The sequence below is a fragment of the Coenobita brevimanus genome, chromosome 97, assembly GCF_032717465.1.
Source record: "Coenobita brevimanus isolate Jiangsu-jjx chromosome 97, ASM3271746v2, whole genome shotgun sequence".
Classification (NCBI taxonomy): domain Eukaryota; kingdom Metazoa; phylum Arthropoda; class Malacostraca; order Decapoda; family Coenobitidae; genus Coenobita; species Coenobita brevimanus.
Window position 1 is genome coordinate 20940203 of NC_137050.1, and position 27391 is coordinate 20967593.

The 27391-nt window shown below is 42.4% G+C and overlaps 1 protein-coding gene across 1 annotated transcript in view; it reads left to right on the forward strand.

The window, feature by feature from the left end:
• LOC145413628 (putative neural-cadherin 2) overlaps positions 1 to 27391 on the forward strand; it is a 276011-nt gene that overhangs the window by 173454 nt on the left and 75166 nt on the right. Inside the window, exons 10-12 of the mRNA XM_080283289.1 lie at positions 7609 to 8008; positions 8453 to 8655; positions 10592 to 10755. Of these exons, the coding sequence (XP_080139415.1) occupies positions 7609 to 8008; positions 8453 to 8655; positions 10592 to 10755 (767 nt within the window). The remainder of the gene's footprint in view (positions 1 to 7608; positions 8009 to 8452; positions 8656 to 10591; positions 10756 to 27391) is intronic.

Sequence of the window (27391 nt, forward strand, 5' to 3'; positions counted from 1 at the left end):
ATTCGATAATTTCACCTTCCGAATGGAAGACCACATAAAAAGATGTGATAAAAGATTAAGCTTAGTTCAACATTGCCACAACACGATTAAGATTGACAAAAGTCAGTGAGAGGAGACTTATCAGACGAGGGACTCTGATTCCACATTGCCCAGGAGAGTTATGGGATGCTCTTCATAGGCCACAGACATGCAAGATATAATATGAAACCAATAAGATCTTTAAAACAGAATTAATGTGAGTCCACCTGACATACATAAATACACATATACATACATACGTGCATACATACATTCATACATACATGCATACTGTACATACACCTCACGTTTATGCGCTTCTCTATACATGCCGTAATATAGGTGTGATTAACACTTCCGTACACTTTCACACCACACATCTTCCTGCGGTCTCTCTCTCTCTCTCTCTCTCTCTCTCTCTCTCTCTCTCACACACACACACACACACACACACACACACACACACACACACACACACACACACAGTAATATCGCCTGGGTGGAGATCGTAGGGTAATTCGCATTTATCCGCTGCACGACCTGGTATTAGTGTGTGTGTGTGTGTCTGTGTGTGTATGTGTGTGTGTGTGTGTCCAGTATTGTGTGAGTAGACTTATTTGTTGGTTTTGTGTGAATGTGTGCATATGCATGTATGGATGTATGTATGCACGTATGGATGTATGTTTGTAGGGAGAAGATAGGGGTGTGTGAGTGAGTTTGTAAGAGAGCACAATTGTATGTGTACGTGATTGTTTTTAAGATAGATTGTAAGTGGGTTTATATGTATATGTGGGTGTAAGGGAGAGAGTAAACGTATAATAAGGTCACTGTATACCCGGTGTGTACGTATGATAGTATGATTATGGCCTGTGTACGTTTTCCACTTATCTCTCTCACTTTCTACCTATCTATCTGTTTATCTCTCTCATCCTATCTAGTGTATCTTGCTATCTATCTGCCAGTATTTATCTATCTGTATATCGATTAGCCTATACCCAGACGCCTTAATCCTAGAATGGGTGGCAACAGACGAATTTCTTCCATATCACTGTCCTCCACCATCAGGCTGCCCTCGTACTCCAACACTCACTCCCCCTCAACCAGATAATTCCCCCATCCCTCCAATTCATCCTCGGTCTCCGCCTCCCCTTCTCCCACTTCATCTCACATACACTCTCCTCGTCATTTTTTCGTATAAATTTTTGCGTCTAAGTACAAATTACTGATTGGTTGGTTGCTTCACCACTGTATCAGAACATGTACAGGACTTTGGTAATTTCATATATAAATGCAGATATGAATGCTTATAAATATGTACAACTATATACCGTACGTGTAACTAAAAATATATGTGTTTGTTGAATACATGTTATTTTTTAGTGTGTGTGTGTGTGTGTGTGTGTGTGTGTGTGTGTGTGTGTGTGTGTGTGTGTGTGAGAGAGAGAGAGAGAGAGAGAGAGAGAGAGGAAGTTAAGTGAGATTGATTCCATTACACCAGTCTAGTCGCGGAACTAGTTGTCCGTGTGTACGTGTAAGACAGAGAAAAGTGTGTGTGTGTGTGTGTGTGTGTGTGTGTGTGTGTGTGTGTGTGTGTGTGTGTGTGTGTGGTTATTTTCTTCGTATGTGTGTGTATGTAAGAATGTTTGTATGTACGTATGTATGTATGAAGAAAAGAAAATAGGAGTGTGTGTTTTTGTGAACACATGAGTGTGTATGAGAGAACGATTGTGTAAGTGTGTTGTATATGCTGTGTATGTAAGACTGAGTGTAGTTGTGTCTGTATGTGTTAGTAGGTGTAAGCGAGAGGGTAGAAATGTATTATTGGTTAAATCACGCTTTGTATCATTAAATGCTAATATGACTGTACCTGTTTGTCAGTTTTTGTGTGTCTGTCAAAATTCCTGACTGGTAGTTTACGTAGGTACTATGTCGCATTATGTATGAGGCATTGATTATTCATTCATGTTTGGAGATATAAATATGTTTGAGCATGTATAGTTGTTGGTGCGTGTGTCCCTAGTGTGGGTGTGTAGAATGAATGGTAGGGTATTGATTGTGTCGATTTTGTGTGTGTGTGTGTGTGTGTGTGTGTGTGTGTGTGTGTGTGTGTGTGTGTGTGTGTGTGTGTGTTTGTGTTTCAGAGAGAGACAGAGAGAGAGGGAGGGGGGGAAAGAATGGTTTAGTTTGTAGATTAGGTAGAGACGCCACCTGATTTCCCGTGGTTCACGTATCCAGACTTTTGACTGACAACATGTGGTATCCATGATCCACTGAATTTTAGGTACACAAAGCTGTTCATTAAGGTACCATAACCTGGTGTGAGACATTGACTGTATTAAGTATTCATCGTTCAGCTATCTTCCTTACCCCACACATCAGTACTTGGCTTGGTACTTTCACGATGAGTCGAGTGTCTTTACTATAGCCATTTCTCCTACCCAGCCCTAGACAACACTACCTGGCTATGGTATTTAAGCGGAGCCAAATGTACACCATGTTACAGCAAAACTGCTTTTCGAATGAGGAAAAACACCATCTGCTTTAACTCCTTACTGTGATACATGTTTTGTCAGTTAAATGAGAACATCGCTTTTATTCATCTTAGGATGGGCTTATAGTGCTGTACTGAAGGTGGACATTTGCCTAGCGATTCTTAATATATACCGTTTTTCACCCAAGCCATTCTCCGATTCAATAGTGACCGGATTTGCTAAGTTTTCATGCACACAACTGATCAACGCTGGTGTCCCGCAGTTCATCTGTTCCCCTGCCTGCGACCTCCAGTCACAGATGCAGTGTGTTAGTAACGTAATGACCATGAACTTGGCTCTTTTATATTTTATTCGTCTTTGGAAGGACGGCGTTTTGCATGCATAGTCTTTGTTACTATTACCTGTATATGCGTGAATGACAAGGCTACTGTCTGCGTGGATCTTTACATCTCATTTAGATTATGGGGGTCATTTACACCTGAATGAAAATTTTTGTAAATAGCCTGAATATAGTAGCAGTTTTGGAATGGATATAATGTTATACTGAGGTAGGCTGCAACACATTCAGCACCAGTCGAACAGGGCAGTACTCCCGAGGTTGATGGCAAGCTGGTGACAGGGAGAGCTGGAGCTCCCGTTTCACCAGCCCTCAGGACTTGATCCTGACCATCTCCCTTTTCTGAACATTTTCAGTGCATTCATTTACACAGAGAGTAGGCCAGCATGCTCTCATGATACCTCTACCTTCAACTGTCTACACCACACTACATGCGCATAACATATCACACCTTCTATTCACATCTTTAGTAATGGCCGCTGCAATCTCACAATCAAATGAGGTGGTATCTCGGATTGCCACCACCGGCAGGGTAGGGCTGGAGGCACAGGGTCCTCCCGGTCGTTATCAAGCGACTGTGCCAGCAGCGACTGTTGCTATTTCGGGAATGCTCATCGGCAAAGAGGAGACGGTGCGGCCTTATTCTTTACCAACATCCGCTGCCTTACCACAAAATTAAACTCAGTTCATTTTTCCCTTCAGTCCATATCCCCTTTGGCCCTTTTCCTCACAGAACCACAAATCTCACCCTCTACCGATATATCTCCATTTTGTTTTCCAGGTTACCATCTCCTTACAAACTTTCGAAACAAGGGCGGCACCTGTTGTTATATCAAATCCCAATATGCAGTTGACACTATTTTAAACTTCACTTCATCCAGTTTTGATTACTCATTATATAAATTAAATTGCCAAAACATTACCAAATATATCTGTGTAGTTTATCGTTCCCCCAATGCTTCTTCGGAACCCAGTGTATTTGATTCCATATCCACTCAGTTGAGTAACCTTGACCTTGCCCTTGGCAATGAAATTACCATTTTGGGTGATTTTAACATACACAATGTTGAATGGTTATTGCATTCTGCCCGGACTGACGGCGCTGGTCTGGAATGCGAGCTGTTTGCAGAATCGTTTAATCTCACCCAGTTGGTAAAGCAACCAACCAGAATACCTGATAATCCTGACCATAATGCCCATCTCTTGGATTTATTCTTGACAAATAATCCAGATCAATACAGGATAGAGGTACTGTCACCACTTGGATCCTCTGACCACAATCTCATCAAAGCCTCATTAGTTAACCCTCCTACATCTCCCCATTCCGAACCTGTCAGGGTGACCCGATGGCAGTTTGACAGGGCAGACTGGGATGGATTTAGAAATTTTCTTGCTGATGTTCCATGGCAGTCTTTCTTCTCTAGTGATCCCAATTCTACCCAGTCCCACATTTGTGACTTAATACTAGCTGGTATGGATTTATTCATACCAAGTCAACAATTCACTAAAAGATCAAACTCTCCAAAATGGTTTGATGGCAATTGTGCCAGAGCAACAGCCCAAAAGTCATTAGCATATAACTCTTACTTAAAATCAAAAACACCTGAATCACTCTCCCAATTTAAAATTGCTAGAAATCATGCAAAAGCTGTATTAAATCTATCTAAATCAAACTTTCTTCAAAAGCAAGCATCAAAACTACTTAACAACCCTAATGACAACAGAATATTCTGGTCAACTCTTAATTCTTTCAATAATAACTTTAACAAGTCATCTTCCATTCCCCCACTAAAATCTTCAGATGGCAATATTACAAATGACCCACGTGGGAAAGCAGATATCTTTGCTAGTACCTTTGCAAGAAACTCTACCATAGATGATACCAGCCAGAATGTCTCAGTACTGGAACTTGATTCTCCCGAAATTGCCCCACTTAAAATACAGACAAGATTTGTAAAATCCATCCTAGACAATTTACCTACCAACAAAGCTCCAGGTCAGATGGAATTCCGCCAATTGTTTTGAAAAAGTGTTCCCCTGAACTTGCCTCTGTCCTAGCTAAATTATTCAGACTATGCATACGTACTTCTTTATTCCCAAATTCATGGAAAGAAGCCAATATCCACCCAGTTCCGAAGAAAGGAAGTTCATCTGACCCCTCCAATTACAGACCAATAGCTATCACATCTTCTCTTGGTAAGGTATTTGAAACTTTAATTAATAAGCATATTGTTAAACATCTTGAATCCAACAACTTAATTAATGATAGACAATACGGTTTTCGCCACGAAAGATCCACCATTGACATACTCAATCTCTTAACTCATACCATCCATCAATCAATTGATCTTTTTGGAGAAACTCATGCAGTAGCTCTTGATGTCTCTAAAGCTTTCGACAGAGTATGGCACCGTTCCCTGCTGTCCAAACTCCCTTGCTATGGACTAACGTCTTTTGTTCCTTTGATTTCTTCTTATCTTAGTGACAGGAAAATAAGAGTAAAAGTAGATGATGTATATTCGAATGTCCACTCAATTAACGCCGGCGTGCCACAGGGATCAGTTCTGGCGCCAACCCTATTTCTGGTTCATATTAATGATCTCTTATCTGTCACTCACAATCCCATTCACTCATATGCAGATGACTCAACACTACATAGTTCATTCACACTCAGACATCCATTTACAAAGTCTAATATCTCTACCTCTCAACTCAATACAGCCATCTCCATAAATCAAGATCTATCTACAATCAGTGAATGGGGACAAAACAACCTTGTCTCTTTTAATGCTAGTAAAACTAAATATATACAGTTTACTAATAGACAGATATTGCCAGATTCGTACATTACCTTCAGTGCTACTAATATTCCCATCTCCAAAAAGTATTGAAATTCTTGGTGTCTCACTTAACAGTGCCCTCAGCTGGACCTCTCATGTCAGATCACTTGCTAAAACCGCCTCAAGGAAACTTGGATTATTGTACAGAGTCCGTAACTTCTTCGCCGATGAGCAGTTAGCTATAATTTATAAGAGTCATGTGCGCTCTCAGCTTGAATATTGCTCACCCTTGTGGAATGGTTGTGGAGAGGTTGCATTAAGACAACTAGACAAAATTCAGAATAAAGCTGTTAGAATCATTAACAACCCTGCCATTACATATAAACTACCTCCCCTGCAAGTAAGAAGGAATGTTGCCTCCCTTGCATTATTTTACAGATATTTTTTTGGCAAATGCTCAGACGAAGTTGCGTCCATGGTGCCACCTCTCCATGCCTTCCCTCGTGCTACACGGGCATCTGGTAACGCTCATGACTGGAATGTCACTCAACCACATTGCAGAACTTCTGCCTATCAGAATTCTTTCATTCCCCGAACTGCATCTCTCTGGAACTCGCTTCCCCAGAGTTGTTTTCCTCCAAATTTCAACCTACAACTGTTCAAGTCTAATTCTTACAGATATTTTATGAACAGAGGACACCAGTAATCTGGTGTATGGATTATTTTTTTTTCTCCATTTGTTTTTCCTTCCTCCGTTCTGTTATTTAAAAAAAAAAAAAAAAAAAAAACTAAAAGAAAGTAATCCGTCGGTATCCTGAACTGAATTAGAACAACCAAGCTGTTTGCTGCCCGACCCTCTAAGAAAGGGCTATCCCAAACCTTTATTAACTAGAAAGACAGCACATGCATTATGATCAACATAAAATTGATAAAACTGTGTGGGAACGTCTGCCCACGTTTCGCGGGGCTCTTGGCTCAAAAAGGGTTCAAAATGGCCTAAAAATGCCTCCCATAGAACCCTAAGCGAAGGAACCGTTTGAGATTATATAAGCAGCTCCTAGGAAGGCCCCTCGGACTTTTCTGGAAGCTATGATTGGCTGGAAGGGGCTGATTTCAAATTGGTCCCAAAGTTAGTAAGTCAGTGACCGTGTTTCCAGGCCGGCCCTGGGGGAGTTCGGCAGTAATAAAACTGATTAACATGCTTTTTGTACCCCTACATAAAGTTTTTGATGAAAACGTTTTCTGATGTTGATCTGTGTGCAAGGTTCAGAGATTTTTTTTTTTTTTTTTCTCGCAGAGAGCAGTTATTGTCGAATAATGCATTACTTTTATTTTAAGTAAACATTAGCCAATATGTCAAAACTGTAGTGTGCCTAGGTTAAATCCGAAGTATATAGCCTTTAATTTTAGGTTAGATTGGTCGGCTTCCTTTGATTTTTTTTTTTTTTTAAGAAAAACAGTCTAGTGCCCCAAAGCAAAACTCTGCGATGGAATAATTTTTTTTCCTCAGTTCTTTGTTCTTACCTTCATTTCTTTTCAGAGTTAATGGTTGTTAAAAGTGTTTTGTTCTACCATAATAGGTTTGGCACGAGTAATTAACGCCGCATTTGATCAGAATACATTAAAAAAATATTTTTTTTCTTTCCAACAGAAGACCCTTTCATATGTCAGGGTCAAGTTGAGGGCAGGAATTTGTACTATAAAATGGACAGTGGTTGTGAATAGGGTATAACGTATTGACTGGATCTACCATATTGTTTGGATGGTGTAGGAATGCTAAAGTATTAGGGGGTAAGGAGGAAGGTAGGATTGGTGAAGAGGGCAGACGATGAAACAGAAAATAGTGGTAGTAGACTATGATATGGTGAAGTTTTGGTTGTAAGTTTGTTACCATACGTAATGTCTGCTGAAGAAAATGAAAAGGGTTAGGAATTATGCCTGTTATACTGATTGACTTAACATTCCTGCAATCCCCACACAGGGCGGAAAGCAGGGCGTGAAGTACCGGGTGGAGGGCGGGTGGGGCGCGCTGCGGGTGGACAACGAGGGCGGCATCAGGCTTTGGCGGCGTGTTGACCGTGAGGGTGAGGGCGGGGCTGTGGGCGTGGCAAAGGTAGTGGCTGTGGACACTGGCCGCCCACCCCTCTCCTCCACCGCTACCCTAACCCTCACCCTGACTGATGTGAATGATTGCCCTCCCACCCTCCTCCCGCCCACGGTCCTGCACGTCCCAGAGTCGGCGCCGCCCATGAAGCTAGGAGTGCTGAGGGCCACGGACCGGGACGTGTGGGCGCTGGGACACGGACCGCCCTTCACCTTCGCCCTGGATCCAGCCAACCCGCCACACATTCCGGCACTAGTCAGTCTGAAGTTCAACCCACGTAAGTATCCTTGTTTGTGTGTGTGGGGGGGAGGGGGTAATGGCATAATTTTCTTCATAAAGTTGGATATACACATTTAATGATGAGCTTATTGAAACACACACACACACACACACACACACACACACACACACACACACACACACACACACACACACACACACACACACACACACACACACACACACACACACACACACACACACACACACACACACACACACACACACACACACACACACACACACACACACACACACACACACACACACACACACACACACACACACACACACACACACACACACACACACACACACACACACACACACACACACACACACACACACACACACACACACACACACACACACACACACACACACACACACACACTTTACCTTCTTTATAACCACATTTTACCCCAACCCACTCCATCCACAGAGCTGGACAGTGGACGGGGCGGGGCGGAGGTGTGGACAAAGGGCGAGGTGGACCGAGAGGAGTGGTCGCAGCTGGATGTGGGCGTGAAGGTGGGCGACGCGGGCGGGCTGTCAGCCACCCACACCCTCACCATCATTGTGGACGACCTCAACGACAACCCCATGAAACCTGGAGCAAAGACAGTGTATCTATGGAAGACACAGGTGAGAGACAGATAGATAGGTAGATAGATGGACAGATAAAGAGAGAGAGGGGGGAGAGTTAGTGGGTGTGGTGATGGAGTGTTAAATTAACAGAATGAGGGATGTGAGTGTCGATGAATGTATGAAAGAGTTAGAGTTTTACAGAAAGAAATAAAGATTTGGAAACGACGCACATTGGAGAGAGACATCAGTGAAAGGGTAGTGAAACAAGAATTAGAATAATGGAACGGTTGTGATGAAATACTTTTCATGAAAGGAAGGAAAAACAGTTAAAAAGAAATACACTGGTGGTGATGGCGCTAGCGGTGGCGGCACCGGGTTGTTCAGGACGCAAACCTGGACTGCAGGTAACCGACCACTTCAGCCGGACACTCCCAGAGATCTTTAGTTAAGGTTATTGTTTTTGTTGTGAAGGGGTATCGAGCAGGAGGGATACGCTGATATCCGGTATGATCAGTATAGTTTTTGAAGTCTCACGATGATTAGTCTGTGATCATCTGAATCTGCAGATCAAAGCATCTCCAAGAGGGAAATGTTACAAGCAGGCGATATGGCATGAAATCAGTTTTACCAGCATGAGGAAAACATGGAGCATTTTTCAGTACCATAGCCAACGTCTGTGGGGTCGGGTAATTTCGAGTCTATATATTTTTGATCGGTAGTTTGTTGTGGTGTGGGGAGAGGCATTGCTGTAACGGGATAGTGGCATGTGATTTGTACTTTCTGCTGGTACCGAAGGAGGGAAGGGTGATGGCCATTTTGCAGTCTGGGTAGGTGCCGTCTTCTTAGGGAATAATGAAAAGAAGGTGAGAATGAAACTAAAAACGAGAAGCGAAAGGGAGGAGCGAGTGAATAAAGCGAAGGAAAAGCAGGAGCGAGAAAACTGTGAAGTGAACAAATGGTGATCAGAAGAAAAAGATAGAGAAGAAAAAAAGAAAATTGAAATAGAAAATAATGCAGTTAAAGGAAAGACATTTATCAGGAGTAGGAAAAATAGGCTTTGTGACACACGAAAACGAGAGAAATTAATCAGAGAAAAACCAGAGTAGAAAACCACAAACTAAATCAGGCAGTGAGGCAAGGAATTAGCATGATGGATGCCTATCAAGAACAACATATTTACGAGCAGAGATTATGTAAATTCCCGCAATCATCCCTGCATTATAGTGAAATATAGTAGGCTCCGGGAAATTGTGGAGGTTGATGAATTTATTAATAGGGGCTTTAATGGTGGTTATTAATACTGTAAAGAGGATTGATTGTTTGAAAATGATTATTAGTTGTATCTGCAGTTTGAGTTAAAGTGATTAATATTAATATGATTACGATGATTTGATGCCGTGCTTAATTTGAATGTTTGTGTGATGATGGTAATGATGATCGTGAGAGTATGCCGATGATGAAGATGATGTTGATGATGATGATGATGATGATGATGATTAGGCCTATAATGACGATGATGATTATTATGATACATTGTTTGTTTATTGTTATTTTAAGTTGCATTGATGATGATGATGATGATGATGATAATAATCTGCCTTTAATGGAATACTAAATTAATGTATGATATTATTCTCACCCCCTTCTCATTCCCTTTTGATTGCACATCCCTCACTGTTTTTTTTTTTTCTCCCTCGTACCCATTTCTTCTTTCCTCTTTCCCCTCCTCTCTTCCTCCTTCCCAACCTTCTCTCCTTGCTGTTTTTTCTCTCCCCTCTTTTCTTTTCCCCCGTGCCACTGTTTTTTTTTTTTCCCCTTGTCTACTGTCCTCCCGTCCCCCCCCCCTTCCATTTCTTTTTACCCTGTCCCTTCTTTCCTTCACATCCTTCACATGGCTTATATTTCTCTCTCCTTCCTCTGCTTCATTATCTTCTCGGTATTCCCCTTCGCCCGGCGCCCTCACGACTCTTATACTTCCCCTTACCACTGCCAGGGCGGTGGTTGGGAAGCGCCGCTGGGAAGGGTATACGTAGAGGACCCCGATGACTGGGACGGAGGGGACAAGGAGTACGACTGGGCGGGGGCACAGCACCCCCTCTTCTCACTCGACACCAAGCGGGGACACGTCTTTGCATCCAGCCTCGTCAGGGAAGGAAGGTGAGTTGGTTATAGTGGATCTCATTTTATCAGGCGAAGCTACATCACTTCCACATCTTGCATGATATTCGATTATCCACATTTATGAGGTAGGAACGAATCTGTTTGGTTGCTAGTCATTAAACAGCTTTAATTACACAGAAAACTGTAGTATGTTATTCAGTTGTCCGTAACACCGATTGACATGAACTCCCTTTAGTATGCTGTTTTATTATTGGCTATTATTGCCCAGTACTAGTACATTATAAAATGTACATTTATTTACACACACACACACACACACACACACACACACACACACACACACACACACACACACACACACACACACACACACACACACACACACACACACACACACACACACACACACACAGGAGAGAGAGAGAGAGAGAGAGAGAGAGAGAAAGGTTGATAGATATATGGATAGATAGATACAGATATAGGGATAGATAGATTCAGATATAGGGATAGATGGATAGGTATAAGGTTAGAAGTGGCATCGGCCAGTTGATGCGGTGTTGATACTCGCATATGACTACTCTTTGGAGAAGGTTAATGGCATTCTTGACTGATTCTGAGGTGAATGACAGAAAAGGTTGTGAATCCCTCGGCTGCCAGTATAAACAGATAAGTTAAGGGTTCCAGTTCAGTTGCCTTGTTGGTGACACATACCTCTAGCCTCTCCGATTACGAGGTGTACCGTTAGGGACAAAGCTATGCTATTCCCCATTGTGTACTTCAAAACTAAAATAAAAATATAAAGTTCGTCATTTCACTCCCGGGCGCATCGTATGAAAGACAATCATCTCTGGAGCAATAAGCGTACCCATCCTCTCTCAGCGGAGGAAAATGCGAATAAGCGGTGAATTAATAGGTGAACTTTTGTCCTCGACTGAACATCATTCCAAGTGGACTACTCCAGAGAGCTGTCGAATGGAAAGGTTGGTGAATCATTATGAATAAAGTGGAGAGATGTGTAAAAGTACATTCCTTAGCTGAATAAATCCCTTTGGCAGTGGCAGGAATAAAGCACTGTAGTTAAAATTTCTGTCGTCGTCAAAGGAAATAAGGTATGGTTGAAAACGGATAAGTTGGGTAAAAGAAAATGAGGCAGTGTATTAGTGAAAGTGAAAAATGTGTGGCGCAGAGAAGAACATGATTAATGGAGCGGGAGGTGGGAGGGGGTGGTGGGGTAATGGAAAACGGTGGTGGGACGAGGGGTCTGGGGGAGAGAATGGGGGTGAGACCATGAAAAGGACGGTATGGTTGTGGAGAAAAAAAAAGGGGGGGGGTAGCTGGAGGAGAGAGAGTGGGGGTTGATAACAGTGAAAGAGAGAAGAATGAAGAGGGCGCAGAGGGAAGAGGGGGTAAGGGAGGGGGAAATGCAGGATAGGAGTCTCGGACATTGAAGGCTATGATGTGATAGAGGCTATGTAGGGGAACGAGGAAGGTGGAGAGTGCTTGAGGGGGTGGAGTGTTTTTATTTAACCTCTTCAGCCCGAGAGATCTTTACTAAGCAGAATACAAACACATGGCATTAGCAAGAAGAGGATAAAAAGTAGGTTATCTTGCAATGGAAATGGAAATAATGTACAGTAGAGTGGATTATTTCATGGTGATATTAGAATTAGGGGAAGGTCAGGTAGATGTGGCGGTGTATTAGTGGCGGTGAAAAACGTAGATCGGGGGAGAAAAGATTACGAATTAAAGATTGTCAACACTCTCAGCAGTATGCAAAATGGTCTCCATACATACATATCCACCATATAATTGCCAACACACCTCCTTGTAAGAGTTGGTAAACTTACGGATCCGTATTGTCACTTTACATTAAATATATGTTTGTATAGTTTTTTTTTTTTTTTTTTGTAAATAACAGAACGGAGGAAGGAAAAACGAGTAAAAAAAAAAAAATCCATACACCAGATTACTGGCGACCTCCGTTCATAAAATATCTGTAACAGTTAGACTTGAACAGCTGTGGGTTGAAATTTGGAGGGAAACAACTCTGGGGAAGCGAAATCCAGAGAGATGCAGTTCGGGGAATGAAAGAATTCTGATAGTCAGAAGTTCTGCAATATGGCTGAGTGACATTCCAGTCATGAGCACTACCAGATGCCCGTGTAGCACGAGGGAAGGCATGGAGAGGTGGCACCATGGACGCAACTTCGTCTGAGCATTTGCCATAAAAATATCTGTAAAATAATGCAAGGGAGGCAACATTCCTTCTTACTTGCAGGGAAGGTAGTTTATATGTAATGACAGGGTTGTTAATGATTCTAACAGCTTTGTTCTGAATTTTGTCTAGTTGTCTTAATGCAACCTCTCCACAACCATTCCACAAGGGTGAGCAATATTCAAGCTGAGAGTGCACATGACTCTTATAAATTATAGCTAACTGCTCATCGGCGAAGTTACTGACTCTGTACAATAATCCAAGTTTCTTTAAGGCGGTTTTAGCAAGTGATCTGACATGAGAGGTCCAGCTAAGGGCATTGTTAAGTGAGACGCCAAGAATTTCAATACTTTTGGAGATGGGAATATTAGTAGCGCTGAAGGTAATGTACGAATCTGGCAATATCTGTCTATTAGTAAACTGTATATATTTAGTTTTACTAGCATTAAAAGAGACAAGGTTGTTTTGTCCCCATTCACTGATCGTAGAGAGATCTTGATTTATGGAGATGGCTGTACTGAGTTGAGAGGTAGAGATATTAGACTTTGTAAATGGGTGTCTGAGTGTGAATGAACTGTGTAGTGTTGAGTCATCTGCATATGAGTGAATGGGATTGTGGGTGACAGATAAGAGATCATTAATATGAACCAGAAATGGGGTAGGCGCCAGAACTGATCCCTGCGGCACGCCGGCGTTAATTGAGTTTGACCTTGGACCCATAAAAACACAGATGCACGGGCTTGTTTCTCTTGTAAAATCTGCTTCCAAGAGATTAGGTGTGCTAAGCTGACTCCGTACCTTCTTAACTCCTGCACAGTTGTTGACTTTATACAGAGGTTTTATTCGCCCCTGTGTATAATACAACTCTCATGTGTGGGGAGGCTCCCAACATACAGCTCTACTCAACAAGGTGGAGTCAAAGGCTTTTCGTCTCATTAACTCTCCTCCTCTTACTGGCTTCCTTCAACCTCTGTCTCATTGCTGCACTGTTGCATCTGTATCTCTTTTTATCACTACTTCAGTGGTCAATGCTTCTCCAAACCAAGATCTAAACACTAACAGGTCAGATCACTTGTGCCTCAAATCGAGACAACTTGGCGCATGACGCCACGTGGCTGCTTCCCACTCGGTTCGCCTGGACAGACGGGCTCAGTCGTATCCTGACATTCCCCGAGTCAAGATCTCCAAGCGACAAACCAAGGAGCAAGGAGCTCAACATTACCTCCCGTTTGGGGTAGTCATTCTGTCTATATCTATTTTCTGATTATGGCTACTTGTGTCGTTAGAAGATATATATATATATATATATATATATATATATATATATATATATATATATATATATATATATATATATATATATATATATATATATATTGTTCCGAACTGTCTGCTTGCATCCCCCCGCCACTTCGACGGCCGAGTATAACCCGTCTAGCAGCAAGCTGTCATCCATTTTCTGTCTAACTCTCAAATGCAAGAGTTAACCGTTACTCTCAGTCCTTCATATATGCAGCAGGTCAACTCTGGAACTGTATTCTTTTGTCTGTATTTCCTACTGCCTATGATCTCCAGTCTTTCAAACTCAGTGTGTGTAAGTATCTCGAAATGTACGGATCTTGAATTTGGCTCTCTGTTATCTTGTTTTTGTTTAGTTTTTCTTGGAGAGAACAATTAGCGAGCTCCTGGCCTTTGGTTCCTTCTTCCATGCATATGGAAAAAAATGTGTGGGGAGGCTCCCCACATGCAGCTCTTCTCAGCTAGTTGGAGTCAAAGACTTTTCGCCTTCTAACTGGCTCCCTTCAACCACTGTCTCTTCTTCGCACTGTTGCATCTTTATCTCTTGTCTATCGCTTCTTCAATGGTCACTGCTCCTCTGAACTGTCTGCTTTCATCCCTCCACCATTGCAGCGGGCGCACAGCACAGATCTAGCAGGAACTCGCATGCCTTTTCTCCCCAGTTCTCTAATGCAAGAGTTAATCGCTTCTTCCAGTTCCTTCATGCATGCAACTTGTCAACTCTGGAACTGCATCCTCTGTATATCCTGCTGCCTATGATCTCGAGTCTTTTAATGCAATGTGTCCAGGCATCTCGAAATGAACGGATCGTGATTTTGAGTCTGTCATGTTTCTTCTTCTTCGCTTTTTTGGGGGGAAGGAACAATTTTGTGGGCTTCAAACCTTTGGTTCCCACTTCTTTTTGCACACACACACACACACACACACACACACACACACACACACACACACACACACACACACACACACACACACACACACACACACACACACACACACACACACACACACACACACACACACACACACACACACACACACACACACACACACACACACACACACACACGATCAAAACATTACAACCTCTGGCACCGCAAGCGCGAGTGAAAAATATAGCTGAGCAAAACATTTTGGTTTCACAGTAGTGTGAAGATGATACAGAAGGAAGTGGAAGGAACATAATGCTGGGTAATGGTGAGGGAAAAATGTATAGTAGCATGGTGAAAATGACGAATAATTTAGACGGCACTAGACTATACCTGACGTTGCAGTCAGTGATCCAAAGTATTGTTGATCGCGAAAAATGTATAGTGGAAGAGAAATAAGAACGAATACTGGCAGGCATGTTTATATTTTTTCTTACCTTGACTGGAAATTTCCGTCCCTCGTGCTCAATAGGCAGAATATACAAATAATAGAGCCTTATATACTTTTCGCCGATTTTATATATATATATATATATATATATATATATATTATATATATATATATATATATATATATATATATATAATATTCTTTTGAGACTATACCTGCAAACTCAAAGTTCACCATTACAATGTTTTTATCCCCTCCATTCCATTCCTTTCAGCATTGTGGGTCATTGTTATTAAGTCTAAACCCCCCCTCCTACAATACTAGATTCGCCACTGATAACAGTGGGGGAATTGAAAGTGAGTGGCATAGTAATGGGAAGAAGGGGAGGAGAGAGAGAGAGAGAGAGAGAGAGAGAGAGAGAGAGAGAGTCTGAGGAAGGAGGGGGAATATATTTGATTAACACCTTTACTTTTCTCTTTTATTATTGTTAGCACCGCCATTTTTTTTTTTTTCCAGCATATGAAAGCTTTTCTAACTGGTAGGGTTGGATAGTCTTCATTTACGCCTTCACCACAAGAGGTCTCATTTAAACTGAAAGAGAACATCGTCTGGAGTTGAGAGAGAGAAAGAGAGAGGGAGAGAGAGAGAGAGAGAGAGAGAGAGAGAGAGAGAGAAAGAGGAAGTGTCTGAGGAATGAAGGGGCGTATATTTGATTAACACCTTTACAATATGTTTCTTTTAGTCTTGTTAGCACCTTCATTTTTTTTAATATATGAAAGATTTTGGGGTTAGATACAGTCTTCATTTACGCCTTCACCACAAGAGGTCACATTTAAACAAAGAAAAAATCGTCTGGAGGTGAGCAAGAATAAACCATTAAAACACGTCACAAGATTAAAAGGGTTTACCTATTGAGTTCGGGGGTTTTCTCTAAAGGTGAATATGATCGTCTGGCGGTAACTCGAACTGGATATAGACAGATGACAAGTAGGGAATATGGTTGCTACCGAAAATACGTGCACAGTACTGGTGAATGAATGATGGTGGTTGCAGTGATAGGGGTTGGTGTGGTGAATGAGGACTGGAGGGAGAAAGAGGAAAAGAGGAAGGGAAAGAAAATGGATAGAAAGAGAAGGAAGAGCAATGGACGAGGAGGATTGAGAGGAAGGAAGAAGGATGAGTGGAGAGGAACGGGGTAATGAAGAGTAGTAAGTGGGAGGAGGGGCTAGAAAAGAGATATAGAGGAGGAAAGAGATGGGAGAGGGAGGCGTTAGGGGTAAAATGAAAGGAAAGGGATTGGAATGAGGAAAAATAGAGAGTTATATAGGAAGGAGAAGAACGAGGCAACTAAGAGGGAGAGGAATGGAACATGAATAAGAGAAGAGAAGAGAAGATAATGGAGGGGCAGGAAGAGCAAGGAAATAATTAAAAGAGACAGGGAAAAGAACGGAAAGGGAGAGGGAGGAGGGGAGAAGAAATAATGGAAAGGAAAGGGACATGGTAGACAGGCAACAGGGAGATAACATGGAGGGAGAGAAAGAAGGGAGAGGGAGGAGGGGTGAGGAAAGGGACAGGAGGGAGAGAAAAGAACAGTATGAGCAGGGAGAGGTTAGGAGGAGAGAGAGAGAAGTGAAATACGTAAAGTGAAAGAGGACATAAATAACAGTGGGGATAGAGTGAGGAGGCATAATAAATGAGACACTGTTGGTGTAAATGAATAATGTATTATAAGAGAGAAAGTAATTGACCCTCTTACGTATGCATCGTGTTGGGTCTTTTATTGCAGATAGGCCTAATACCAGATTTTCGCTTGGGTGAGAGTCTCACAGGATCCTGAATTTTAACCCCCTCAAACCGAGGTCTTTAGTGAATTTTTGTTACTCCAAACAATTGTGTTCAACTAAGCAAAGACCTCCGATAATGAATATGTTATTGAAGGCGCTATCAGACTACTCCAGTTCGAAAATTATATCGTAATGTGCACAAAATCACTTGGAGGTGGCAAGAATGTAACATGTATGTGTCATCGGACCGAAGACGTTGATAATGGTGGGCTGTGGAAGAGGGAGTGGTGTGCGAAATGAGGCAATGTAGTGGTGAAACTGAAAATTGCGTAGTGAAAGAAAGAATATAATTACGAGTGTCGGGAGAAGGGTGGAGGAGGTGCTGTAATGAGAAAAGAGCAAGGGGGTGGGGGAAGGAGGGCCGGAGGGAGGAGAACAGATTGATTATCCCGTGCAATACGATGACGTCTTTTTTATTATTATTCTTGTCTGCAGACGATTAATCAACTTAGGAATGACCTCTAGTCGTGAAAGGGTAAATATCAATAACTAACCCCTCATGTTCAAAAAATCTCCCAAGTATTAAAGAATCCTCTGGTTGTATTAAAGGGGTTAAGGCATGGCAATGGACAGAGAATATTTTGTGCAATGAAATTAATACAGTCTAATGGTGAAATTGAAAAATGTGTAGTGGACGAGAGAATATAGGATGAATAATGACAAGGGGAGAAGAGGACGGGAAGGGTGATAATGTAAAGGTGGGGGGAGAGGGGAAGAGGAGGAGAGATGAAAAGGGAGAGGAAGGGAGGAGGAGGAAGGATAAAGAGTTGAAAAGAGAAAGGAAATGGAGTAGGGAGAGGGAGAAGGAGAGAAAAATGCTTAAGGAAAAGGATAGGGAGGAGAAAAGAGAAACATGAGGGAGGAGGGAGACGGAGAAGGGAGGAGAAGGGGGAAAGATAAAAGTTGGAGAGGAGAGAAGGGAAATGAGGGATGGAGAAGAAATGGATTGGAAGGAGAGAGGAGTGACGTATGTGTAGTGGAAGAGATAACATAAATAATAATATAAAAACTGGGGAAAGTATGATACTGGATAGATGGGGAGAAATGAGAGAACACGAGGGGAGGGCTGGAAGAGGAGAGGGAAAGTCACCGAGGGGAGTAGATTTGATTAAACTGAAAGACTTACAAGGGAAGGGGGAAAGGAAGGGGAAAGGGGAATGGGAGAAGCGGGAAGAATATGCCAGAGAGAGAGGGAGAAGAGGGGAGGGGTGGGAAGGTGAGAGGGGAAAGTTCCTGAGGGAAGGGGGAAGGGAGAGGAAGAGAGAAAGTGCCTGGAGGAAAGGGAATAGATTTGATTAAACTGAAAGACTTAAGAGTGGGAGGGGGAGGGGAGAGATCTGCCGTGAAAGGATTCATGTGGAAGTCATTAAGCTAAGTGAGAGAAAAGGAGAGAGGGATTATATTATCAGGAACGGGTGAGTGCAAGATGAAAATGTGGATAGAAAATGGAAAATGGAGAGATGGGAAGAGAGGAGGGAGAAAGAATGAGAACAGAAGGAAACACAGTGCTGGTTATATGTGTGTGTGTGTGTGTGTGTGTGTGTGTGTGTGAGAGAGAGAGAGAGAGAGAGAGAGAGAGAGAGAGATTCATGGTAAAGTAATTAATCTAAGTGAGAGATAGGGAGAGAGGGATTATCATGAAGGAGTGAATGTTAAATGAAAAGATAGTAAATGGAAAAGGGAGGGAGAGAAAAGCTGCTATGAGTGAAGACGGAAAAGTGCCGGAGGACTATGAATAGGAAACAGAAGGAGGTCGTGTGTGTGTGTGTGTGTGTGTGTGTGTGTGTGTGTGTGTGTGTGTGTGTGTGTGTGTGTGTGTGTGTGTGTGTGTGTGTGTGATTTTCTTTTAGCTTGCCCTTCTTTCTTGTGAGGATCGCCTTCATCAGTCTTTCCCAACCATTCTACATTCTTAACTTTTTTCTTTACCATACTTGCCATCACCTTCACTGTTTTGACCTCCTTTCCCTAAGCGTCACTAATTCACCCTCACCTTTGCTTCCTTATATTCTTTCTTCCCATCTCCCTCTTCCCGACTTCGACCCTTTTATAACTCTCTCTCTCTCTCTCTCTCTCTCTCTCTCTCTCTCTCTCTCTCTCTCTCTCTCTCTCTCTCTCTCTCTCTCTCTCTCTCTCTCTCTCTCTCTCTCTCTCTCTCCCCGTCACCCTTGTCACTTCCCTCTCCCTTACCTTCAGTCTTATTTTTCTTCAAGTTATCGTCACTCTTTCCTCCCATTCTCATATTTCCACTGTTCTTCCTCTCACATTAATTTTTTTCTCTCTCCAGTTATCGTCTGCCTTTCCTCCCTGTCCCTCACTTTCATTCTCCTTCTCTTCTTTTCACTCTTTCCCTCTTGCATTTTCATTCTTCTCACTTCCCTCCTACTTACCTTCACCCCTCATATTTCAGTTTCCCTCATTTTCACTCCCTTTTCCCTCCCTCGCCTTCATCCTTTTCACCTGTTTGCCCTTATCTTTTTTCTCACCTCCCTTTCACCTACAGTACACCACTCAAACCTCCACCCTCACCTAACACCCTTCTCACCCCCTCCCACCTTAACTTTTTCACTTGCCTTCTCCATACTCTCATTCATCTCGATTCCTCCACCTTCACCAGATTCTCAACTTACCTCTCTTTATTTTTACTAACCACTTTCTCCTCCTCCACATCATTCCCCAATGCACAGTAATTTCGGACAAAAATAGCAACAGCAACCCCTGATCCAGCTGGTATTTCTGAATGAGGCAGGAGTATCCTCGGTTATTTATTAATGCTTCAGTAACTCAGTTCATAGTTATTTTGCCCGCCACGGTCATCTAAATATTCCCCCCTTGCCTTCAGTAATAGGTATCTCAGTTTTTCATCTCTCGTTATTCCCTTTTTTTTTTCTTTTTTGAGGGTACGTTGCATTTCTGGCAATATTTGCCTCTCGGAGGTTGGGTGTGATAAGCAGAGCTCTTTCTTTTCTTTACTTTTTTTTTTTTTTTTTTTTTTTTTTACCTTTACAGTCGCTGATTTTGAACAAGGGACTCATTCGCCGCTGCGAGAAGTCCAACTCATGTGTGTGGGGGCGGGGGTCTCTTGGGATGGTGGGGGGTGGGCGTTTGAAACTAACAGCTATTCTAAACAAAGTGAAGTTAGACATTTCGTCCCATCAACTCCCCTTATCTCACCGCTCATCAGTTACTTTTTTTTTTTTTTTTTTTTTTTGTTCCACTGCTGTGGTGCTTCACTCTCCCAGCGCTCTGAATGCGCTGGATGTTTCTAAATTCTGTCCGTATCCCCCATGAAACGGGCACGCGCTACCCCACCCTGGGTCTCTTGACCTAGACCCCACCCGTCCATCCACGTTTTACGACCCCTGTCTCAGTCCTTCTTATATTCACACTTGGTTAGCCCTGAAAGTCTTCCTTGGTAGGTGTTTCCCCCGCCTTAATTTTTCAAGCGTGATGTGTTCAGGCAGTTCGAACTACCTGGATATTGATTTTGGCCTCTTGTATGTTTGGAATGTACATTATTTAAAAGGTTTTGGTTACTTCTTCTTAAAAAAAAAAAAGTCATCAGAAATCACGGACATCGCCATATTTCGTGTGTGATTTCGTTGGTGGTCAGAGGAAAGAAGCGGTGATTGTGGTGGTATCAGGGTAGTCATTTTAGCACGTTCAGGCACTTTTAACTCACTCCTGTATCAGTAAAATCGTCTGGCGGTAGTTGAACTAGAAAACTAAAATTGTCTGGACCATGAGAGAGTTAGCGGTACCAATATAACCACAGTCTCCTATGGCTCATTCTCAGTCGAAGAGTTTTCCTGTCATGAGAGGTTGATTGAATACGTTAAAAAGATCATGGCAGCATAACAACGATGAGAATTTATAGCCTGTTTCAGTGAATTAGTTAGAGCCGTATAATATTTGGGGGATATACACGATACGCACGAAGTCTGCACATGATTCCGAGGCACAGAAATGGAGTCAGAGTACTAGTGCTTTAAAATAATCATGACAAATTATAGATCGATCACCTTGGTCAATGTCCTTGGTCGTATTTACTAAAGATTCTGACCAGCTTTTGCTATAAACTAGTCTCCATAACACTTGATTATTATTACGGATCGTTTTGCGTATGTGTTTTGTCACATATATTAATCTCAACAATAGTGATGACAAATGTATAAACAGGCATTCTTAAACACAAGGTAAGCTTAGGTGAGTTCACAAATACGACCCGTGATATTTTATATTGTAAGGGGTGGCCTGGACAAAGGACTTGCCATGTATTGCCGTCCTTGCTCGATTATGTCCCTCCTCAAGCAACACACCACCCACCCTCATGCAGTACGTTCTCCCATCCTGCCTGACCTCATTATTCTTGGTTTAATTATTGGCAGGAAATATGTGCACGACCCCAGACTTTCTCGGACCAATCGCAGTATTTCTGTAGCATGGGCTGCAGGGTGGTTGGTACAGCCGTTCAATCGGAAGCAGAAGTTAGCTTAATAGAGTACGTCCTCTGCTTCTCACTTTTCTCTGTTGATTGATATTCCTAAGCTGGGAGAGGCTAGAGTGTGTTTCAACCGGCAGACGATTTTCTTTGATTTGATGCGTCAGGGAGGAAATGGTGCGCACTGTGATTAAGACGTAGGCATAGTGGAATATTAGGCGAACTATTGACCCCGATTGAACAGTTGGTCAGCAATTCCTGTCCGCTGTCTGGTAACCTTGTCCAGACCATTGAGATCCTTCCAGACCAGGCCAGGAATAACTATAATCAAGGTACTTGGAGTCTCGTATCGTTAGTTTGTGAACCCTTCGCGAATAACTTAGCCCAAACAGTCGCTAGTATGAGATTCACTGCAGCATCGAGACATCTGCTCGGCTGGGGAATGGTGACCAGAATCACCTTTCCCTATGCTGGCGATGTACGAATGGGGAATGGAGTGTCCGTAGCTAGTGATGTCTGAGAAAGTCTACAGTATGTGTTATAATGGATTTTATTTGTGCCTGTTTAATTGGCATGAATCAAGAGGGTGCAAAAATATGGAAGCAAATGAAAGGATTTATTACTGCTTATATCACAAACACCCATTTTAAATGTCCGCCACAGTGTGCATTTCGAACCCTCGACGTGTAAAGGGACATTAATTATCAAAATTTAGGATGTAATCGTAAATCTGAACCTAAGACATGTAAAGGGACAGTAGTAATCAAAAGGATTCTGGTCTTCTGATAAATTTTGAACCCCATACATAAAAGGGCGGTAATTGATAGGGTCTCGTCTAATAAATTTGAACCTAAAATGTGTAAAGGTACTGTTAAACGCCACAGCACCTAAGGCCACGGTGTGAGAGGGTAGGTGAGGTGGACGTGGGTAAGGCAGCACCCAACTTTCAACATGTAAAACCCGACTTTGTAAGTTTTAATGGACGGAAAGATGTGGTAAGCGGGGTGGAGGAGGAGGCAGGGGGAGAGGGATGAAAGGTGGAAGGAAAGAGAGGAATAGGTAGGAAGTGAGAGAGGGAATTGAGGGAAGAAGGGGAGGTAATAAAGGAGAAAGGAAGAGTGGAAAGGAGACATGCAGTGAAAGATGGAAAGTTGGAGGAAAGATGACACATAGGTGAAGGTAGATGAGGTAAAAAAAAAAAAAGGGGGGGGGAGGGGGAGGAAAGACGGAGGCTGGAAAGGAGGAAAAAAGCAGCTGATTGAGAGAAAAGGGGAGAGGAATGGAAAGACGAGGGAGATAAGAATGTGAGAAGCAGGTAACGTAAAAAAGGAGTAGATGGAAAGAGGGAAAGAAATAAATTGCACAGAAAGGAGTGGAAGGGACAGGGTTATAATAAGGAAGGAAAGAAAGACATGGCAGCGAAGGAGAGAGGGAGGAAGGGAGGAGGGGAAGGAGGAAAGGTGTGGTAGAGAAGGATAAAGCGATAAAGAAGAGATGAGACAGAATAGAAAAAAAGAGAGGCGATTGATTAGGGGAAGAATGAAAGAGAGGTAGGAGATGTAAAGAAAGGGACAGAGAAGGGTGAGGAGAGTACGATAGGAAGGGAGGGGAATACGTAGGGTGATTTATGTGAATGTGGGAGAGAGGGAGAGGGGGAATAAAAATATAGTAGGAGAGGAATCAGGAGAGGCAAGTTTTGTAGGGAAATGGGAGAAAAGAAAAAATATGGCGAGGGAAGAGAGGTAAGAAAGATGAGGTTGGGAAGGGAAGGAGAAAAGGAGAGTAAGGTGAAGAGCTTAGACAATGAAAAATAAAATATGTAAGGTAGCTCTTAGAGGGATTTATATAAGTAACTGATGCTAGAAATGGGAGAAGAGTAAAGAGAGGGATGTGAAGTAGGAACTAGAGGAAAACAAAGGAAAGAGTGAGTGAAGGCTGGAACGAAGAAGAATAAAAATGGACGATGGCTGCTGCAGAAATTTGGGCAGTGAAACAGAGGGAAGAGAGGGAGAGGCCAAGGAAAGTGGGGAAACGTGAGCTAGGGACACGGGAGGGAAGAGGCGGTTGCAAAATTCGAGAGGAAAGACTTACCAAAGTTGATCTCAGAAGGGCAGGAAGGAAATTAAGGAAAGGGACGAGGGCAGAAGAAAAAGAAGCAGAAAAGTATTTAAAAAAGAAGCAGAATAGCAGTTAATAAGAAATAAAGTAAGACAAAACTCAAATGGGTAGACGAATAAGAAGAAACAAGCATGAAGGAAAGGAGACCAATAAACAATAGATGTAATTAACTAGAGGAGGTTGAAGAAGGAGATTGTAGGGAAAGAACTAGGAAGGAGTGATATGGAGAGGGCAAAAGAGGTGGATTGAGAAAGGCCGAGAAAAAGTAAAAAGAAGAACAAAACATTATAAAAGAATGAGAACGATAGGTACTAAGGGGAGGAGGAGAAAATCGATTAGGAATGAATATAGAAAGTAACGGGGGAGAAAGGAGAGAGTGGAGAGCTGGAGATGAAGGAAGGAAAGGAGGAAGGAAGAGGAAGATGGAGGGGTAAGTGGATAGTAGGAGAGATAGGAGCGAATGACAGAGAAAATGGCAAGGAGAATAGGTGAGATAAAGGTGACTGGAAAGTAATGAAAGAAGGAAAGCAAAATTATCAAGTAGAAAGGGAAGATGGAAGAGTACAGTAGATTACCAGGAGGAAGACAAAGAAGAAGAATAAAGAAGAAAGTGAGATAAGGTTAGGAGTAGAGACAAGAGCGAGAGGTATTGAGATAAAGGAAGAAAAAATGAATCGGAAAAGGCGAAAAAGGAAAAAGTACCTGTGACCAATTGGCAAAGGGCAATAGAAATCGAAGGAACAGGAGAGGGAAGAGAAGACAGTGAATGAATGAATGAATGAAAGAAGGAAGGAAGGAAGGCAAGGACAGAATGAATGAATGAACGAATGTAAGAATGAGTGAATGAAAGGAGGGAGGGAGGGAGGGAGGGAGGGAGGAAAAAGAAGAAGTGTGAGAGATATGGGTAGGAGAAGAGACAGGAGGGAAGGGTACCGAGAATTGGGGGATCCAGAGGGTAGGAGATGCGGATTAAGGGATACAGGAGGAGCAATAGTAGGCATGAGGAGGAGGAGGAGAAGGAGAAGGAGGAGGAAGAGGAGGAGGAGGAGGAGAAAGGAAGACAGGGATGAAGTGTAGGAAACTGGAAGAGTGTGAGAAGGAACAGGAGATAGGATGAAGACAAAGAAACGGAAGACGGTGAAATGCAGGAGGGAAGAACAGAATGAGAAGAGGAAGATGGAAAGAGGGAGGTAGAGAAAGATGAGGAGGAAAAGAGGAGAGAGGAAGAGAATGGAGAGGGAGAAGAGAAGAAAGAGGGAGAGGGACACGAGAAGAAAGAGAAAGGGAGTTAGGAGAGAGAGAGAGAGAGAGCGAGAGGGGGGGAAGAGGAGAATGAGAAAATGAGAAGAGAAAGAAGAAAGTGCGTTAGCTGCAGATGGGAGGAAAAGAGAGAGAATGGGAAAATGAAGGAAAGAAGAGAAAGTATAGCAAGAGAAGTGGTGAAGGAAGGGGGTGAAAGATGGAATGGGGGGAAAGGTAATGAAGGAAAGTGGAGGTAAGAGAAAGCGAGCAAGTCAAGAGGGAGGAGAGCTGAGAGAAAGAGAACATTGTAGAAGGGTTAAGGTGAGAGAGAGGGAGAAAAGTGTAAAGGATGGAGATGCGATGAGAGTGAGTGAGTGAATGAGTGAGTGAGTGGGTGAGTAAGTCAGTCAGTCAGTTGTCAGTCACAAAAGGCGGAGAGGGAAGGGGAGAAAAAAGACTGAGAATTAGAAAAGAAAGCAACGGTAAAGGAGGGGAGGAAAGTCTGAGAAAAAGAAGAGAGTGCAACAGTACAGAGGAAGGAGAGTGGGGAAGAAGGGAGAGGAAGACGGAGGTGAAGGAGGAGAAGGGTGATATGGAAGGAAAGTGGGTGAAGTGGAAGGAAAAAAGAAAGGGGAAGCTAGAACAGGCGAGGAGGTAAAGTAGAACATGATGCAGAAAAGAAAAACAATATTGCCAACATTCCGTAGGGAGTACAAAATGGTTTCACACACACCTACACTACAATGACATGTTTCTGTGCAAATTGCCATGATGATTAAAGAACAGAATCTCAAAATTTGCATGTTTGTATGGTTTGATGTTTGACCACGTTAATCCCATTCAGACCTAAAGAAAAAAGAAAAAGTTGTCTGTCTCTTAGCACGTGGAACAATTGTGCCAAGTTTGAACGGAAGTGGTAAAGAAACAAAGGACGACGCCAAGTTGGAAAAGCATGTGGAAGAAAGAAGAAAGAAACTGAGGAAAAACAGTTGGTCTCCTCACTTTGTTTTGGAAACCTAAGAACAGAAAGGTAAAGAAAGAAGAGGTGGGGTGGTGAAGTTGTGAAATAGTGGAAAGATAGAAGAAGAATGGTGTAGTGAAAGCTGAAGAGACAAAAAGTGATAGGGGATATGAGAGAGAGAGAGAGAGAGAGAGAGAGAGAGAGAGAGAGAGAGAGAGAGAGAGGTTGTAATTGAAGACGAAGATTAATCAGGAATTTATGGAATCTTTTGAGGAAAGTTGAGGTCCCCTGACTTGGAGAGAGAGAGAGAGGGAGGGAGAGACGATATTAAAGCGTTATATGTTTTGTAAGTGTAATATCTGATCACTCATGTTCTAGAGTGTCTGCTGTATTCCTTTCCCATAATGGAAGGCATGCAGCGCGGACCAGGCTAATACACCTATTCCTTCTTATTGTCTGTCCAGCCCTTTATAACGCTTTGAATCCGAGGACGTATGACATTTTAATTCTTCTACAGCTAGACGATTTTATTCAGCTGACGGGAGATATCTTGGAGTGAGGAGGTTAAATGAAGGCTGCATTTAACCCATCCTGATTGAAATTATCTCAAGCGTAAAAATTCGTCTGTTAATATCACCCGTAAACTAGATACACATAATCGGAGTGCAGGGGTTAGTGCCGGAGTTAACTTGTATTCTTGGTCCCGTTATGTGCGAAACTGTTTTTTTCTCGGACTGTCTTGTGGTGTTATTCTCTCTGCCTATGACCTCCATTTTTTGAAGCACAGTGGGTTTTGTCCAGGTATCTCAACGGGTCATTATTTGTTTTCGGTGATTCAGCCTTATTTGAAATGGACGGTTTTCTAAATTGCAAGTCTTTGATTTTCTTTCACATTATAATACAGAACTGAAGACGAACTAGATATAAACTGATAGACAAATAGATACGTTACCAGATAGATAGTGATAGATAGGCAGATAGAAAAATAGATAGCCTGGTACATAAATAGATAGGCAGAGAGAGAAGTAGGAAAGATGACCGATGCAGACTGATATAGAAAACAGAGGGAATACTAAAGGAGTAATATTCTGAACTGAAAACAACCTTCAAAAATGAAAATGAGAAGGCAAATATGAGGTAATTGCATTTGGAGAGAGAGCGAATGTTGGTGGTTAAAGAATTGAATCAAGGAATGTGGGAAGTAAAAGAAAAAGAACTGCATAAAGAAAATGAGA